Source organism: Callorhinus ursinus, unplaced genomic scaffold (genome assembly GCF_003265705.2).
Source record: "Callorhinus ursinus isolate GAN/ISIS: 27379988/994484 unplaced genomic scaffold, GSC_fseal_2.0 scaffold3, whole genome shotgun sequence".
NCBI classification, from domain to species: domain Eukaryota; kingdom Metazoa; phylum Chordata; class Mammalia; order Carnivora; family Otariidae; genus Callorhinus; species Callorhinus ursinus.
The window spans coordinates 18795452-18815159 of record NW_027397065.1 but is presented as its reverse complement, the minus strand read 5'-3'; the positions used below and the strand labels follow the sequence as shown (position 1 = coordinate 18815159).

Below are 19708 nucleotides of genomic sequence, written 5' to 3'. Positions count from 1 at the left end.
TTTACTTTAGTTTGAGAATGAAGAAGTGTTTATTTTTTTATTTTATTTTTATTTTTTGGGGGGGTGGGCAGTGAAAGAATCTTAAGCAGGCTCCACGTCCAGCCTGGAGCTGACTTGGGCTCACTCTCACAATCCTGAGCTCATGACCTGAGCAGAAATCAAGAATCCGATGCTTTACTGACTGAGCCACCCAGGCGCCCTGTGAATGAAGTGTTTAGTATCAACACTTCTATTCAACACCATGCTGGTAGCACTTCATAAAAAAGCATATCCAAATGGCCAATAAACATACGCAAACTGCTAATCCTTACTGGTCATGAGGATAATGTAAATCTAAACCACGACAAGATACCACTATATATCCTTCAAAATAGCTACATTAAAAACAATGATCATACCAAGTGCTGACAAGGATATGGCAGTATCTTTAGAAAACTATTTGACTGTATTTTCTAAACTTGAACATATGCACCCTATGACTTAGCAATTTTACTCCTCGATGTATATCCAAAAGAAATGTGTACGTATGTTCACCAAAAGACTTGTACAAAAATGTTCATGAAAGCATTCATCTTCATAGCTTGAACTGGAAACAAATAAATAATCAAAGTAGAAGAGATGAACACATTGCACTGTATTTATTTATATTTATTGTTGCCATGTAATCCTACATGACAACAAAAATGAAGAACAAAATGGATAAATTTCATAAACATAATAAAGGAAAGAAGCCAAACCCACCCCAACCTCCCAAAAAGCATGTATTTTGCGATTTCACTTATAAAAAGTTCAAAAATAGGCATATTAAAACATGGTGCTAAAGTTCATAATAGTAGGTATCTTTGAGAAGAAGACAGGGAGGTTGTGATAGCGAGGGGCACAACTGGGTCTTTTGGAATGATATTATTCTACCCAAAACCTGGCTGGCTGTTTTATACTAGTGTTTATTCTGTAATACATCATTAAGCTATACACTGATTTATCAATATGAATTTTAATTTAGTAAAAAGTTTTAAATTGAATACATATTTAACTTTGTAAGGTTAGTATAAGGATTAAAATAACAATAATTTGTTTACCATGCACTAGTCCTCAAGTAATACAACAACCAAAACCAGAACCAAAACTATAGTTAAGCATTCTAAATATTGGTCTTAAAAATACAAAAAAACTAAATAAAATATAAAATTCTTGTATGCTTAGAAATGTTGTCTGCCCAAATCATACATAAAGAAATTTATACCGTCTTGCTACTTAGTAGTTGAGATAAGAATTGAGGTACATTAACAGGAAATTCTTATAGAAATCTTATGTGGCTCTACAACTATAGTAACCAAATTCAGACTGAGAGTTTCATATTTATTACCTCTCTTGAAGCTGGTCTGTATCCATAGCCAGATGGTAAATTTTTGTCTTCTTCACATCCTTTAGCTCCTGGACTAAAATGTAATTCAACATGAAAGCGTTCCTCTGAGGAAAGATCCTAAGAAATATGGAACATTTCCAAAATGAAAAATTACAGGCTATTTATTTACTTCTGATAATACACACAAATCTAAAACTCTTTGTTACCTTGTTAGGATCCTCATAAAGCATGATCACAATCTGAGTCATGTAATTGAGTTCATTGACAACATTTAAGTAATCCATAGCTCGTTTCCACTGTTCATCTTTTGATTCCTGAACAAAAGGTATATGGTAAGCATTTTCTCATTTCACTTTACTTGAAAGTCACTTTATTTTCATTATGGTAGTTTGTTTAGTCCTGAGTGATACTACACAAATAAGGTAAGTATGTATATGCTCAACCTTTCAAAATAACTCAACTATATTTAAGTCTTGATAAATTACTTATGTTTAGGTAAATTATTTTAAAAATCTTTTATCAGCAGTATTAGAAAGTCTAATGGTAACTTTTGAAATAGCTTCTAGAAAGTAAAAATAAAAATCTCTTGAAATACAAACCCACAATTGTATTCTGAGGGTAAGGGGCAATGAGTCATTAACCTTAAGTCCCAAAGTACCCACTGTGGAATCATGCTTCATAAACTGAATACTAACCTATAAGAGTAGAGCTGTTTTTCCCAGTATCATGTATGTAATACATGCTTATCAGGAAATATGCCTTGTTATACTGCAGTGGTATTTAAAATAATCAGCAGGAGGTGGCATATGTAAGCTCTATTAATCTTACCATCTCTTTCATTGCTCCTCCATCTTCATTTAGATAATCATTGAACATATAATCATATAGCATCAGAACTGAAAGGGATCCTAGAGAACATGTACTACAAACATTCAAAGTAGAAAATTCTATCTGAAAAGGTAAAACTACTTAAAGTACGAAGTCTACAGTCAATGGGCAACAGGGTCTACATCACAGATAACTTTCCTTCATTTCATATATCATAAACTGTAGAAAAAAAAGCACACAACAATTTTTTGCATAGCATTAAGAGTATACAGTATTTTAGACTTTATGTGTGTTTAAAAAATGAAATTTGACCCACAAAAGCCTAAACTTACAAGACCACATGTTGATTACCTGTTAAAAAAACAAAACCCAAAACCAGATGTATTCTTTTTCAAATTTAGACATTATATATCTCTAAGGAAGCATTCCCCTTTTGAAGTTTCTAGAAGAGTAAAGTTAAATATACATCATATAATTTGTATTCTTCCATGTGTGCTTAGCATCATTTTAATAAATGACTATTCACACCTCTAAATGCCCTAATGCCAAGCCATTAAAGTAGCTACTCTCAACCTAAGCAACAATCCAGAGAAAAAACTGCATCTGTATGTGTTCGCGTATGTTTGCCTGTGTATTTGGGGGAGGTATATGTGCCAAAATGTATAAGCATTTTTTCAAAATTGGTAAGGGAAAATATTAGCATAGCATTTGAATCTCAATGTGAATTACTATAAATAATGGATTTAAATTAAATACTAAAAATTTTCAATAGGTGAAAGGATGTATTAGATTTTGTGATCCTATACTAATAAGAATACAATTTAATAATCTCTAATTCAGTGTTGCAGTTATAGGTTCTGCTAGGTCTGTTCTAATGAACATATGAAATTAATTAATATTTAGTAGCATCTTCCTGAGCACAATTAACATGCAAGAATCCATAAAAATCTTTTTTTTAATTAAGGCTTATTAAATATATTCCCTGAAATCGTACTTATAATCTTGTTTCCTTAACAAATACGTTTTGAAAAATTCTATTATGGAGAGCTAGATTTTACCCAGTTCACACTGAAAATAAAAAATTTCAACTGGAGGGAGACTGAACAAGGTTTTACGTATACTAGTCACAGGGTCTTATAAAGATAACATGAACTGCAATAATGACTTACGGTTCAAATAAATTTATTTTTTATATTAGAAAATGGGACATCATATTGATATTAAAGACACTACATGTATTTACTAATGTGAAAAATATTTTTTTTTGAAATCCTAGAAGCAGATTTTTAAAAGAATGGAATTGTTCAGCTTCTGTTTTAAAAATGTAGTTGAATGCAATATATACTCAACAAGCTCTAATTCTACTACCATTATCTTAGTCCAAATTCTTTCTTCAGATCACTGCAAGAGAGCTTCCTAACCGGTTTTTTCATCTCTACTCCAGACTATCTGCTGTCCACACAGCAACCAAAGCCATTTACTTCCCTACTTAAAAATGGCTTCCCAATCTCCTTAGGATTCTCAAGGCACTAGCTCTCCAATCTTATCTGTTGCCATTTCATCCATTGCTCACTATAATGCTCCACAGGCTTGTTCTATTGGCTCCTGTATCTTCCACGCTTCTTCTACCTTCTAAATAAGTGTAAGAAAGTCAAAAAGGAACCATGTAAGAGATGTAGTTCTCCTCCCCAAAAACAATTCCATCATTACTACTGGATATGTAAGTTCTTGACTTGCTAATTAAGCATCATTTTTTTAATGATTTCTTTTATTAAAGCTCAACTAATGCACATATGTATGCAAAGGATGTCACTTTGGTATTCCTTAACGGGACAAAGAAAGAAACTGAAACAAGAGGGAAGAACATACGAATGAGAAAATTTGATGAGAACAGAGGCTAAAATAACTTTAGGGTAACTTTAATATTAACTATTCATCAAGGCTAATACTAAAATTAAGAATCAAGAGATGTAACAAATCTTTATTATACATCCAACTGCCCTTTATTAAAAAGGTCAAACAAAACTGAATTTTAAGAACCACTTTGTTAACAGATGTATATGGATGTGTACACCAATATATACACAGAAAATTGAAGGAAAATTCTTATTTTTTTGCTATTTTAAAGATGGATGAAAATATACTTTTGATATATAATAGAGTGACATTGTATTCTAGGTAATCTATGGTTTGGGTGTACCAAGAAACAAGATATTAAAATTTCTAAGTCTCTTTTGTAAATTATCACTTCCATGGCCAATCCCTACAATGTCATCTTCTTTATCATTTCACATGCAAACTCCCTGGGAATCTTACTACTAGTTACCGTCTTAGCTGTCATTAGTATGTTGGCTTCCTCTATACCTTTAAGTCAAACCTCTATCCTCACCTATGAACATAGTCAAGCTGTCTAAAACTAAACTCATTACTTTCCTTCTTAAGACCTGATCTTCCTCCCAGGTGTTACTTTTATCAGTGAATGGTAGGATCATCTACCAAATTATCTACATTAGAGATATGGGAATTTTTTTTTAATTTTTTTTATAGATTTTATTTATTTATTTGAGAGAGAGAAAGAGATAGAGAGAGAGCACAAGAGGGAAGAGGGTCAGAGGGAGAAGCAGACTCCCTGCTGAGCAGGGAGCCCGATGCGGGACTCGATCCCGGGACTCCAGGATCATGACCTGAGCCGAAGGCAGTCGCTTAACCAACTGAGCCACCCAGGCGCCCGAGATACGGGAATTTTTCTTGACTCTTCTTTCTCACTCTCCATACCTGTGAGCACTAGAAGGGTCTTAAGGAGAGTGTAAGTAAAAGCCTAACAGGCTGGAGGAGGTTGTTGGTGAGGGATTATATAAAGGTAAGAAAAAGGTTACTGGAAGCTACAGGAAAATGAACTCCTGCTATGTAGGGCATTAAGTGTAGAAACACTAGCCTGTAGACAGTGGAAAATAAATAAAAAGTGTATCTAATGAACTAGCTCTGGAGATTTCTAGGACAAGTACTAAACATGTCACCAAGATTCTTCTCACTGCCTATGATAAACTAGGAGAGAGATAAGCTACAGGGAAATTGTCAATTATAAAGAAGCTTGCTGGGTCCAAAAAGAAAACGGTTTCTCATTCCCAGCCTTTTTGGAGACCAAATAATGCTGTAATTAACAAGTGGCTTTTGAGAAGAAAGGAAACACAAGATTCTGCCATGAAAACATGGTGCAATTATAAAAACACTTGCTAAGACCTCCAAAAGATGTAATGAGGTGCTTCAGAGATCTTCCAAAGAAACAAAAGACTTTCTCAGGATCTTAGGAGTATGTCTCTCAGAAGCTCAGTATTAAGCAGTAGGGATTGCTAAGTGCCATCCCTCAGTAACCACATAGGGAACCCAAGGTAGAAAATGGCTTATCCTTAAGAGATCTTTGGGTTTGATGTGTTTAATACAGTATATTCTAAATTACTCCATTTTGTTTTGTTTTTTTAAATTAATCACCCTCAACTAAAAATAAACAGACCTCTGGAACCCCAAACTTCTTTGGGCAGGAAGCAGGTTGAAGAAAACTATTCAACAGCAAACATGAGCTACTTTTTATTTTAAGGGAAGGATGACCCAGATGAAGCAATCAGGAACTCAAATTATGAAACCATGAGCCATTGGAAATAACTGCCTGGCAGTATGACAGAGCACTAATTAAAGAATGGGCAACATGGACCTGGGCAGATTTCAAAATTGCTAGTGACTATAGTGACTACAGTGTACCTTCTGTTTTACCCTCTTTTGAAAAGTTTATTTACAGCAGTTACCTTATGCCTAACCCACCACTGTATACTGGGTATTGGAAGGACAGATAATTGGTTTCTTCAGTTCATAGGTCTCTGAATTAAGATCGAATGCTCTTGAGCACTCAAGGAGTTGTGTCCAAGGAGCCCCATCTACATCTGGACTTGACTTAGATGAATAAACCTGGAATGTCAAGTTTACGATGTAATAAAATAAGATGGGTAATACTGGATAAGAGGTTAAGTGAATTTTGCATATGGAGAAATATGGACTGTGTAGCCAACAGACATACTGTGATGGATCTTATTTTCCAAAGATGGCCACCACAATGTATCTAATCCCAAGTACTCATCTTACAATGTGGCAGTGACATTCCACGCACGTAGTAATGTAGATCTATTTCCCCATCCCTTGAACCCGGATGAACCTCTGTGACTGCCTCAACCAATTCAGCTCAGTAGAAGTGATATTATGTTACTTTATAAGTTAGATCATAAAAAGTCTTGCACTTGCACCTTGTTCCATTGTGAAACTCAATCTTGGAACTCAGCTACCATGTTTTGAGGAAGCAAGCAGATTACACCAAGAGGCCTGATGTAGGTATTCTGGTCAACAATCCCAGTTGAAGTTCTAGCTGACATACAGCATCAAGCACCAGATATGAGAGGAAAGCCTTGAGATGAATCAAGCCCCAACCACTGTCTAACTGCAACCTCATCAGAAACCCAAAGTGAAACTGCCTAAATATATCACAGTCAGTCCTTTAAACTGTGGGAGTTAAAAATAACTGTGGTTGCATTAAGCTAAATTTTGGTATGACTCATTACTAATGATAGATGAGAGGCAAAATATCCAGCCAAACACCAACTTCTTTCTAACGCCTAAATAACTCAGATTCATCAGCTTCTCTTTATCTCATTACCACCAGCCTATAACATTACCTAAAATACTTTGTGTTATTGTTTGCTTAAACTTCTCCAAAGGGAAGAGAACATGTCTTTATCCCCAACATCTAGCACAGTGCTTGGTATATAGTAGACCCTTGCTTGAGAAATGATGACACATGATCAATTATTGAAATTGCACAGTAAAAACTGGTGCTAGTGATTTGATTACAAATTCAAGGAACCATATTTTTTAAGTAGGTTGGAATAACTTATTCTACTTACATTGCATAAGGCACCATAGCGAAGAATAGATAGTAAAGAATGTACATGACTTTCACTGGTAAAATATAACCTGGTACGGACATGACGTTCAGGAGACAGAACACCTCTGGAATACCTAAAGTTAGCAGCAGACAATGTTAGAACATAACCATCTAGTCAAACCTTGAGTATTGAAATTATTTTGTAAAATGGAATTTAATCTTACTAGAAGTAAAAGACCTAATAGGTAAATCTATCCCTCTTCCAACCACAACTGAGGAGTTATCTTCAGAGATATTCCTCTAACATGAAGATTAACTAGAACTAACTGGGACCTCTGAGATTAGTCAAAAAAGAGTTAATATTAGTCAAGTTCATGGTAAATAGGTCATTTTAACTCCTCTAATAGCAATGACAAAGGTCATAGCCCTAAAGAAGCTCACAGATATTTTATGCTGCTGAGTGATCCCATGTGAAAGATGACACATATCCCCTTTCATCTCAGTTCTTCCTCAGTCTGGAGACCTTAAAGAACCTTGGTTGGAAGTTAACTGTTAGGACTATCTAGGTAATCCTTACGACCACAGTGCACTAAATAATACATTCCTGATTTCTTCATAGGAACATTAGATTTGAAGTATGCAAAAACAGACGCCTATAGACTTAAAATACCAGTACGGTCTCTTACACAGGGTGGAGTTTATTTACAGTGTCATCATCTTGTGTCCTCTGGAGGTCTGAGCGAATTTTTCTAACTAGAGGAGTACAGTAGCCTTTGGCAATCTCCAGTTTTTCAGCTTTAGTTATACCATATTCCTGAGCAGAAAATACATGATATTAGAAAAAGAGTATAATGACAAAGCACTCTAACAAATGTACTGCTTATTTAAAACATTCTAGTAAGAGACAAATATCTTTATTAAGCTCTTTTTTGAACATTGCAAATTTCCAAGTTTACATTTTTTGCAACTGCAAGTATATTATCTTAAAACTTTTAAGTTTAATTGGAAAGATTTTTTTGGTAGAACTGAAAAAGCAAGTAATTTCTGAAGACAGGAGGATGAATGAATGAATGTAATCTTTATAGACAGTAGTTCAACTCAATCATAAGGCTTCAAATGTAGAAAACAATCCTAAAAGAAGGATGGATTAAGGACACAAACACTAAAGCACAGAACAACAGTCAAATCTATGAAAAGAAATATAAATGAAACCATGAGATTTTGTTTATTTGAATGTCAAAGATGAAAAAGGCTAACAAATCATTTAAAAGCCTTTGGCTAATGCTTTGAAAGACTTACCTAGTGGTAAGCAAAAAATGTAATGAAATCATCAAATTTAGTGACTTCAATAATGATTATGAGTTAAACTTACAATGAGGAATTACAATATGAAGTATTAAGAAAACGTAATTGTAATAATAATTCTAATAAAAATTACAGTTCAAAGAAACAGACTAGAAAATGACCTGATGTGTAAAGAGAAAAAGCTGTGATATGTGTGTAGATGGAAAAGAGGGAGAAAGAAGAAAGGAGAGGGTAGAAAGGAGGAGGGAATAAACAGGCATACCCTCCCTCTCCAAGTTTATTCTACGATACCTGAATTTAAAGACTATTTCCTGCTATCAGGTACTTCTCAAATAGCAAAAATTCTATATGGATAATAGAACTGAAAACTGTCGAATAAAGAAAAGGCTGACTGATTACAGATGGAAGGCCCATGAAAATAGAACTTCTTTACCGGTAACTGAAACTTGGTTGGTTCAATAGTCTTGCCAACATAGAAGACTGTGAATGGAGTATGCAAAAAAGATAATACATGTAATTGTGTATGTATAAACAAAAGGAAAATACTGGAACTAAAAATCATTAGGTGAAATTTTTTTTGTGTTGTTAGCAAGGTATAAGGAAACAGGTGCTCTCACACTCTGTTTACCTGGAAGAAAACCGGCAAAAGATTTCTGGAGCTACAAAAATGGTCTTGAGTACATGTAAAGACATGTGTAAAGACAGTGAAAGAAACGAAGAGTCCAAATTCCCAAATATGAAAAGTTGGTTAAATAATTATTACATCATACCATTAGCCATTAGAAAAAATGATGTACATATAGCTTTAATGATATGTAAAGAAGTTCTTGGTGCTAAGTGAAGGGAAAAAATCAGGTTGTGAAAGATTATGCTTTTCCTGGTTCCATTTTTGCAAAGAATACATTTGTTATATGTATGAGAAAAATTGTATCTTCATGAATTTAAGAGAAAAATCCTTTAAGAATTTTCTAAAACATTAAAATGTTTTTCTCTAATTGTTAATATCACAGTGACTTTTTTTTGCTATTTCTACATTTTCTAATTTTACACAAAGATATATTAATTTTGTAATAATGAAATTTTTCCCTTTAACACATTGACATATTTTGTTCATCTGCCACCACCAACTAGGATCAAATAATTATTAGATATCCCAGTTCTCATGTGTAATTACAATATTTCTGCCATAAATAGAACTAATTAAAATACCAGATGAGGCTATATGAAAGCTTATTATGTGGTTATATTTAATGAGAGTATCAATGGACTTTACATGGTGAATGCTATTATAAACAATCCTCTGCATTTCATAATCCATAAGTAACTAAACAAATTGTCTTCAAACTTTGGTAAATGTGATCTCAGTTAGGAGAACCTTAATACCACATTTAGTCTTGAGAGGTTCTTTTCTATTGCCATAACATCATGACTATTTTAAAGTATCATTTTTAAGCCACAGCCTCTATTTGATGAAAATTGAGACTGGTTAAAAAGTGGAAAGTTAATTCTATCACAGCAAAAATATCTATAATAATTAAAATTAGTTTAACTGTTAAAATAAATAAAAGTAATAAACTGTTATATTTAAGCTTAGCAACGATTAGAATTATATAATTCACACAGTATAGATATAAGAATTAATTCAATGGAAGCACAGAAATACATTTTTAGAGGCATAACACTTTGAGGTACACCAGAGCATATACCCACTATCACAGTGATATTTTCTAAAACTAAATTAGCATATTCTAAACAAGTTAAAATTTTACATTATTTGACTGAATCATCAAGTCTCTAAGCTTGAAATATTCTTTATTTCTTTGAGAATTAAGTAGGCAAAATTTTCATTTTTTTCCATTGTAAACTACAGTTTCATTATAATTACCATAAATATTTATAATTTTTAGTTTGTTAAGTGACTGAAAATGCCTGCATTTTGTCCATAGTTCTGGATTTATGAAGGCTAAAGTAATAAAGCAAAATAATATTTACTGGACTGAATTCAACAATCCATTTAAAAAGAAGAAATCCCAAGTTTCTGCTACAATAAGGAACATCAAACCAAAAAGTTAGGGAGGTAAACCCAAAGCTGTCCTCTCAAGTTATAATCTCAGAACTGCAGGAAAGTATGTAAAAAAAAAGTCTGCTTTTAAAGTTACAACTTTCCAAAATGTAATTATAAATCTATCAAAAATAAGACTGATTCTTGTAAGCTTGGGCAAAATGTTGTCTGACGAGTCCAAAGATTTCAAAGATAAATAATTTATCCAAGAAAGAAATTTTAGAGATGTCTTCAAGTAAATTCTCAGACTGCTGAGATCTAACCTAACTGCATCCAAAGACAATTATTGTAATAAAGACTGAGAAGAGTTGAGCATGACAAATTACTTTAAAAGATACAAATGATGTTTTAAATCTTTCCAACCCATTCTCATTTTTACTGATTCTTCTAATTACAGTACTTTGAAAAATCCATTATAAATATTTAAGTTACAAGGAGACGGTAAGAAGTTTCTTCAGTGATTTAAGCAATATACCTGAAATACATACATGATACATAGGAGAAATTAACATCTAAAACCCTATTAACACTTGAGTATCTTAAGCCCAACTCTTAGAAATCAACCTTTCATTCCCAATTCTAGAACATTTAGTATACAGTACTGAGAAAGAAGAGACATGAGATTAAATAAGCCATGTAACAAAATAGACGTGATTATGCTAACAAATCATTTGTGTATTTAGCCACTGAGGTGCTAAGTTTAGGTATACTGAAAGCCTACTGTGAAGAATGCATATAGCCACCCTAAATATTTAAGACTGTCTTATATTAAGTTTACCTGTTTTAAATAATCATCGAAAGAATGAGTATAACTAATATGCACTGAGCCTGGACTAATGTCAAAGCAATCCAAAACAATGAAAAAAAAAATGTGGATCTTACTTATACTTCCAATGTAAACTAATTATATGGTTAGCAGAATTAACAGCAACCATTCCAGGGCGCCTGGGGGGCTCATTCAGTTAAGCATCTGCCTTTGGCTCAGGTCATGATCTCAGGGTCCTGGGATCAAGCCCCACGTTGGGCTCCCTGCTCAGTGGGGAGTATGTTTCTCCCTCTCCCTCTGCTTCTCCCCCCTCGCTCATGTGCTCTCTCTCTCTCAAATGAATAAATAAAATCTTAAGAACAAACAAACCAGCAATCATTCTTCTTGGAATAGTTAATAAGAAAAATTTGAATAAATTTTCTTTCCTGAATTTCATAACAAAGATGAGTCTGACTCAGTAACTTCAGTTATAGTCAAACCAGCGTTAGCTCAATGACTGTCTAAACATTGCTGCTAAAACTGAGTTATGCAGAATTTAGTGTGTTCACTCTGATGATAATCTTAAAATATCTTACCTGTTACAAAACTTTTTATTCTGTAAAATTAAATTTCTTTTTTAATTTTTTTTTATTATGTTCTGTTAATCACCATACATGACTAGTTTTTGATGTAGTGTTCCATGATTCATTGTTTGCATATAACACCCAGTGCTCCATTCAGAACGTGCCCTCTTTAATACCCATCACCAGGCTCATGCATCCCCCCACCTCCCTCCCCTCTAGAACCCTCAGTTTGTTTCTCAGAGTCCATAGTCTCTCATGGTTTGTCTCCCCGCCCCGACTCCCCCCCCTTCATTTTTCCCTTCCTGCTATCTTCTTTTTTTTTTTTTACATATAATGTATTATTTGTTGTACCTCTTTTTTCTTTTTTAAATATTTTTTTTTATTTATTTCAGAGAGAGAGAGAGAGAGAGCATGCACATGTGCCTATGGGGAGGGGCAAAGGGAGAGGGAGACAAGTAGACTCCCCACTGACTGCTCAAGGAGTCCAACGCACAACTTGATCCCAGGACCCTGAGATTATGACCTGAGCTGAAATCCAGAGTCGGACACAAAACTGACTGAGCTACCTAGGTGCCCCTAAATTTCTCTTTTGCAGAATAAAAGCTCTCTTCCGTTTAGTAAAAAGAAGTTGTCAGATAATAATTCCTTGTTTGCTAAGTCAGTGTTTCCTAAGAGGCCCAAAGATATATTCTTGATATGTGAGGTATTTTTATCTTTTTTTAAGAATTCATTTCACAAATCACTGAATCATACAATATACCTAAGATTGTCTATATTATACATCTGACCAAACAAGTAAGCAGTGTTCTCTCAGGCTGAAAGAATAAGCTAATCTTTAACATGTACACAAATAATTGTAGGTAAGTTGTGTACTGTCTGAATTCCCAGTTTTTTGAAGTTCGTAGTTTTTCCTGAACTTTGTGTGAAAATTAAGGGACACTGATACTATTTAAACCATTTTTATATGTATTAAGTAAGGCTCTTTTTGTTCAGCATCTTCATATTTTTCATGTATTCCATTTTTTCACTGCTATTTAACTTTGGTTCATAGGTGGAATGTCTGATCTACTCCAATCTCCTCCTTATAATATCCAAATAATCTTTAGTCACTCAGTTGAAAACAGACCCCAAATTTTGGAGAAACTGAGGGGCACCGGGGTGGCTCAGTCAGGTAAGTGTCCGAATCTGGATTTCAGCTCAGGGAATCTGGAACCATTTTCTGCTAACATATCTCACTTGTCTTGTCATTTGCCTCTTTATTATCAATCTGATTCTCTGCCTAATTAATTTCAATTATTTGAATTCTGGTTACACCTTTATTTTTATTCTCCTATAAATGAAAAGACCCATGACTTGCACCCTTCCAACAACAACTTACACTTCAACCTCTAAATAATTTTTTAAGGGGTGCCTGGGTAACAACTAAGTGTCTGACTCTTGATTTGGGCTCAGGTCACGATCTCAGAGTCGTGAGATCAAGCCCCACGTCAAGTTCTGCACTGGGTGTGAAGCCTGCTTAAGATTCTCTCTCTCTCCCTCTGCCCCTCCCTCCCTGCTCTCTCTCAGAAAAAATTTTTTTTCAAAATACTTGCAAACTTTACATTGGGCTACAGCTACCTTTTTCTCCCACTCGCCACATACTTCCATACCACAGAATTGGTAGGTAACTAATAAGTAGCCAATAAATATTTCAGTGATTCATTCTATCCTGTTTTCAGTTGTCTTGTTAGTATATTATTGTTCTTTAGGAGTATCAATCCTTAAGTTTTAAAGTCACTACAATCAAACGATTAGAAAATCAAGTAATGATTTAATATAATAAAAAGCTTAAAATATAAATTCATAATTACTTTCCTTTTAAAAGTTATGGATTTTATAGGGAGATGAAAATCAACTGTCTTTTATCCAGTGATAGACATTTTAAAAGAATCTACAAAACACTATAAGAAAACTGATTCTGAGATTTACTTACCTGAGGGATAACAATATCTGCTAATGCCTTTGAAAGCCTATATAATTCCATTGTATTTTCTAATTTCAAGGAACCATTATGCTGGACATCATATTTTATACAGTCATATATGTCAGGGATTTTACTAATGTCATATCTTCCATTCTTTGTTTTAAAGTCTTTCTCCAACTTGGACCATCTACGTAGCATAAGCTCTAATGTTTCACTATGGTAAAGCTGAATATCTAAAACAACATAACATATTTAGCATATTAAACTGAGAATCAGATTAAGGGTATATACAAAAAGTTGATAATTAGAAACTTTTTTTAAATGTCAGAGGTAAAACTGTTAAGAAGGTAGGGAATGTTATCATAGTCATATACCATTAGCAACCATATATTGTGTAGACCTAAATAAAAGATATAAATAATTGGTTTAGGACTTGGGTTTATAAAAGACCTTGCCGTATGTTACACGCTTCAATAATCAAAATAAAAAGAACAATTATAACAAAACTCTTTTAGGCTATTTTCAATTCTGAATTTTAAGTACTAGTCTTTTCTTACTAGATTCACAGAACTAACAGAATGGACAGTCTTTAGCAGAAAGGAACCTTAGAAATTAAACATTTTAAAGGATTTATTTTTACCAGTAAGAATCCTAGATTTCAAAGTTGCCCAAGTTATAACAAGGCTAATCTCAGAGTTAGAACCCCGATCATCTTCTTATTGCTTGTTTCTTATTATGCTGCCTATTTGCTGCTTAACTATACGGCAATGCTACAGAATTATTCAAATAATAATATTTTATTATCTTTTTCATGCTATCATAGAGAAAAGAAACCATAACCTAGCTATTATTCTTCTGCTGGATGTATGTTAACTCATAACTAGAATAGTATGAGGCTTAATTTCTTAAGATTGATACATCTTATTTTAAAATGTTTACAGTATTTGGATAATAATTGTCATTTGTTTCACATTCCAAGGAACACATAATATTTACCTGATGATTTGGGATCTTCCATTCGATGTCTGATTTGAGAAGTCAAACTCTGTATCAAGGAATAAACTTTGTCACAGGTCTTCACAGGATTTTTAATTAAATGCATTGATTTGATAAGAGAAATGCTTCCAGATGGAGTAAGCTACAAATGAGGAAAGTGTAAATATTACATCTAGTTATTTATCTAATTGTCCAAGAGAACAATATAAAAAGTTTTCCAATAGCTGGAGAATAATTCCATATCATACATTAAGATGATGCCCAAAATATAGTAATAAGATCAAGAAGGAAGTAAAAATCTCAGAATTTCATGTTTAAAAAATAGTAAAGATTAGTTATCATTAATTACTCACAGAGAAAATTTAGCAGAAGTACTCTAACTTATAGTGACAAACTGCTGACTCAGTATGGTTCTAACCATTCAACATATATTTACATGCAATAACCCTAATTGCTGAATTTCTATATTGTACACATGAAACTAATAAAACACTATTAACTATATTTGAATTAAAAAGAAAGAACATAAAAATAAAACAACACCTGAAAAATGAGGAAACTTCCTGTGTTCAAAAAGATAAAACACTAAAAATAAAAAATGCAAATGACTGAAAAATGACAAATTAAATATTAAAATAGCAAAAAGAAATTTTGGAATTGAAAAATACACTGGCTGAATTAAAAGCACATTAAGTACAGCCAAAGGTAAATTTAGTAAATTGGAAGACTGGTGAGAAAATTTTATCCATAATAAAGCATAGAGATGAAAGGATGAAAAAAATTTTTAAAAAGGATAAGAGAAATTTTTAACAAACATGTATTTAGAGACCCAGAAGAAGGTAACAAATGCTACATTAAAGACAAAAATCAAAACCATAAAAACAACTTCCTAAAACTGAAACCACAGATCCAAGAATCCTAATCTACTAGCAGGATCAGTTTAAAAAAGCAATCTCCATCTAAACATACAACAGAAAAACTGCTGAAAATCAAAAGTAAAAATGTTAAAAGTGGCCAGAAGGAGTTATAAATAAATAAATAAATAAATAAATAAATAAATAAGAAAGACTATCTTCAAAGGTATAACAATAAGATCAACAACTGACTTCTCAAGGGAAACACTGGAAGCTAGAAGAGAGTGTAACAATATCTTCAATGCAATGAAAGAAAATAAATGCTATCCTAGAACTCTATACCCAGTGAAAATATCCTATAGAGTCAAGTTGAGGGGCGCCTGGGTGGCTCAGTCGGTTAAACGTCCGACTCTTGATTTCAGCTCAGGTCATGATCTCAGGGTTGTGAGACTGAGCCCCACGTCAGGCTCTCATGCTGGGGGTGGAGCCTGCTTAAGATTCTCCCTCTTCTTCTGCCCCTCCCCCCACCCTCCCTTCCTTTAAAAACAAAAAAAAAGTAAAGTTGAAATAAAAACATCTTCAGACAGAAAAGAATTCACCATCAGTAAACTAACAGAATTAATATAGTTGTTCAGACAGAAGGAAAATGCTCTTAAATGGAAACTATGGACTTCAGAAAGAATAAAAAGTAATTTAAAGGGCAAATGAGGGGGCGTGTGGGTGGCTCAGTTAAATGCCCGACTTGATTTCAGCTCGATTCTTGATCCCAGGGTCTTGAGTTCAAGCCCCTCAGTGGGCTCCAAGCTGGGCATGGAGCTTACTAAAACAAAATATAACAAAACAAAAAAACAAAGAAGGGCAAATTAATGGATAAATCTAAATAAAAACTCCCTGCCTAAAGGAATAATAAAAATGACATTGTACAGTTTAAAAGATACAAAATTAAAATAAACAATATTAAGAGCATAAAAGTTGCAGGCTATGCAAATGTTACAAGGATCTTAAGGCTTGCTGCTAAATGTATGGTTCCAGGACTAGCAGGCATTGGCATGAACTGGAAGCTTACTGAAAGCAGAATCCTAGTCCCCACCCCAGATATGATAAGTCAGAATCTGCATTCTTAACAAGACTCCCAATGATTCTTATGCAAGTTAACATTTGAATAGTATTTTCTAGAGTACTTGCATTGTCCAGGAAGAGTAAGAGCACTATGTATATAAACATTCGACTTTAAGAAGTTATAGAAGCCTACTATTATCTCTGGGGTAATGACAAAACAAACAATAAAATCAAATATAATTTTTAAGCTAACAGAAAATAAGTAAGTAAAAAGTACTAATTTCAACAACAGAAGAGAGAAATATTAAAAAGGCAGTATAAATATAAAGCCCTTGAAAATATAGTGGATTCATATATAAATTTGTCAATAATTTATATTGTAAATAAAACTGCCCTAAAGATTTTCATAATACATTTAAAAAAACCCAGTTATATGCAGATTGTAATAGATACACTTAAAAATGTAATTTCAAAAAGTCTGAAACTAAAAAGGTAAAAAAGATGTACAATGCAAAACCAAGTAAGAGGGGGAAAAACTGTTGTTGCTATATTAACCTCAAACTTTCAGGCAAAAAGTACTGATGGAAATATATCATTTCTAAATTTGATCTATCTAATAACATGGCATCAAATACGTAAAGCAAAGATTAAGAGAACTACAAAGAAAATCCACAATTAGAGTGGGAAATTTTCACACAAAACAGTGAAGAAACAAAAAAATTCAGGAAGAATTTTTTTTTTTACTAAGATGGTATAAAGTTAGAAATAAAGTTTAACTCAAAATGCCACAGGTTTTGAAATTCTAAAAAAAACCCTCTGACTAATCTATGATCAAAGAAGAAATCACAAAGGAAATCAGAAAATATCCCAAACTGCACAAACCTCAAAATTTATGCATGCAGTCGTAAAGGGAAATTTATAGACTAAAGTCTGTATTTTAGAAAAGATTGAATATTCATGAGTTAATAAGCACACAGCTAGTGACACGAGTTTACAGAAGTAGAAGAAATACAAAATTAAACAAATATTAATCAAATGGAAAACAAGTGCATAATAAAGAGGACCAACAAATTAAAGATATTTCTTTGAAAGGACTAATAAAATGCATTAGCCAGTTAAAATGATCAAGAGAAAAAAAGACAGTACAATGTTATGAAACAAAAAGGGACATCTCTACAGATCCTGCAGACATTACAAAGAATTTAAAGAGGATATGATAAACTTCTACAAGAATGTAATTTAATACTGACACAAAACGTAATAACTGAAAATTACTAATTACTCTGGAATCCATGATTACAATGATGACATGATTTCCCACAAAGAAAATCCCCATAGGATTTACTAGTAAATTTTATAAAACATTTAAAGATATGTACACAAACTCCTTCCCCAAAATAGGACTCCCTAATTTTATGACTAGCATAATTCTGATATTGAAAGCAGAGCAAGACATAAGAATAAAAATGTGAAGGTCAATCTGACTCAGGAACACAGATGTAAAACTCCTAACCAAAAAATAGTAAACCCAAACCAGTGAGATACATTAACAACAAAAATAACAAAATATATATACATACATATAAAAGTTGAGTTTATTCTAGGAACCAAGATAGCTTTATATCCCCCCAAAAAATCATACGATACAAGAGATAAAAAGGAAATAATGATAAAATTCACTGATTTTTCATTTAGCAAAACAGGAACAAAATGGAATTTCCTTATTTTGAAAAAGGATAGCTATTAAAAAAAGTACAGAAAACATTTAGTGGATAAATGTTGAAAGCTTTCTTTGAGAACATGCACAAGAAAAGATATGCCACTTCTATTTAACACTGTTTTCAAGCTGCTAGTTACTGACGACAAGAAAAAAATAATAAAATAAACAAGATCCAAAAGGAAGGAGAAAAACCTGGATGCATTCAAAGGATAAAGAAAAATCTACAGATAAATTATTAAACTAATAAATGAGCTCAATAAGGTTGATGCATATAAAGTCAATATTAAAAAGCTATTTCTACATAGCAACAGAAAATAACATTTTTAGAGGTACCACTTACAACAAAATTAAAAATATATTAAAAGATATAGATTTTCAGAAACTACAGATTCGATCCATGTAAATCAATATTGCAACAGGATTTTTGACAGCTTATTTTAAAATTTATATGGAAATGCAAGAAAAGCCAAGAAAAACTTGAAGGAAGCATGTAGGACTTGGGTGATCTTGTATTCAGTGGCACAGGATCTAGAAAAGAATATAGTATAGGGCGCCTGGGTGGCTCAGTTGGTTAAGCGACTGCTTTCGGCTCAGGTCATGATCCTGGAGTCCCGGGATCGAGTCCCACATGGGGCTCCCTGCTCAGCAGGGAGTCTGCTTCTCCCTTTGACCCTCCCCCCTCTCATGTGCTCTCTCTCTCTCTCATTCTCGCTCTCTCAAATAAATAAATAAAATCTTTTAAAATAAAAAAAAAAGAATATAGTATAGAAATAGACCACATGTATATATATATTATAAAGATGGTGCCACAAAGTAGAGGAAAAAGGACAGTCTTTCAGTATATGGTGCTGAAGATCATACATAAGAATATTTTATGACCTCTAATTAGAGCGGAATGGTAGATACAGGCAGCCAGTTATTGAATGAGCAAGTCATGGGGATAAACGGTACAGCACAGGGAATATAGTCCATGGTATTTTAATAGCGTTGTATGGTGACAGGTGGCGGCTACACTTGTGGTGAGCATGGCACAGGATATAGTCTTGTCTGTCTAATCACTGTGTTGTCTACTTGATACTAATAAAACAATGTGTGTCAATTATGTCTCAATAATTAAAAAAAAAGATACTAGACTACATCAAAAAAAAATGCACTGACCATAAAGGAAAAAATTAAACTTGGAATTCATGAAAAATAAGAACCTCTGCTTATTGAAAGACATCATGAAGGCTCAGAGTAGGGGGCAGAATTTAGACCACATATAAAAAAGAGCTCGTATCCAAAATAATTTAAGAACTT

The 19708-nt window shown here is 33.1% G+C and overlaps 1 protein-coding gene across 18 annotated transcripts in view; it reads right to left on the bottom strand.

The window, feature by feature from the left end:
* PPIP5K2 (diphosphoinositol pentakisphosphate kinase 2) overlaps positions 1-19708 on the bottom strand; it is a 70260-nt gene that overhangs the window by 22360 nt on the left and 28192 nt on the right. For all 18 annotated transcript variants that reach the window (XM_073888750.1, XM_073888757.1, XM_073888763.1 and 15 more), the window contains exons 18-23: positions 14777-14918; positions 13790-14013; positions 7808-7935; positions 7141-7255; positions 1573-1680; positions 1367-1483 (exon numbers count right to left, since the gene is read on the bottom strand). In XM_073888750.1, the coding sequence (XP_073744851.1) occupies positions 1367-1483; positions 1573-1680; positions 7141-7255; positions 7808-7935; positions 13790-14013; positions 14777-14918 (834 nt within the window). The remainder of the gene's footprint in view (positions 1-1366; positions 1484-1572; positions 1681-7140; positions 7256-7807; positions 7936-13789; positions 14014-14776; positions 14919-19708) is intronic.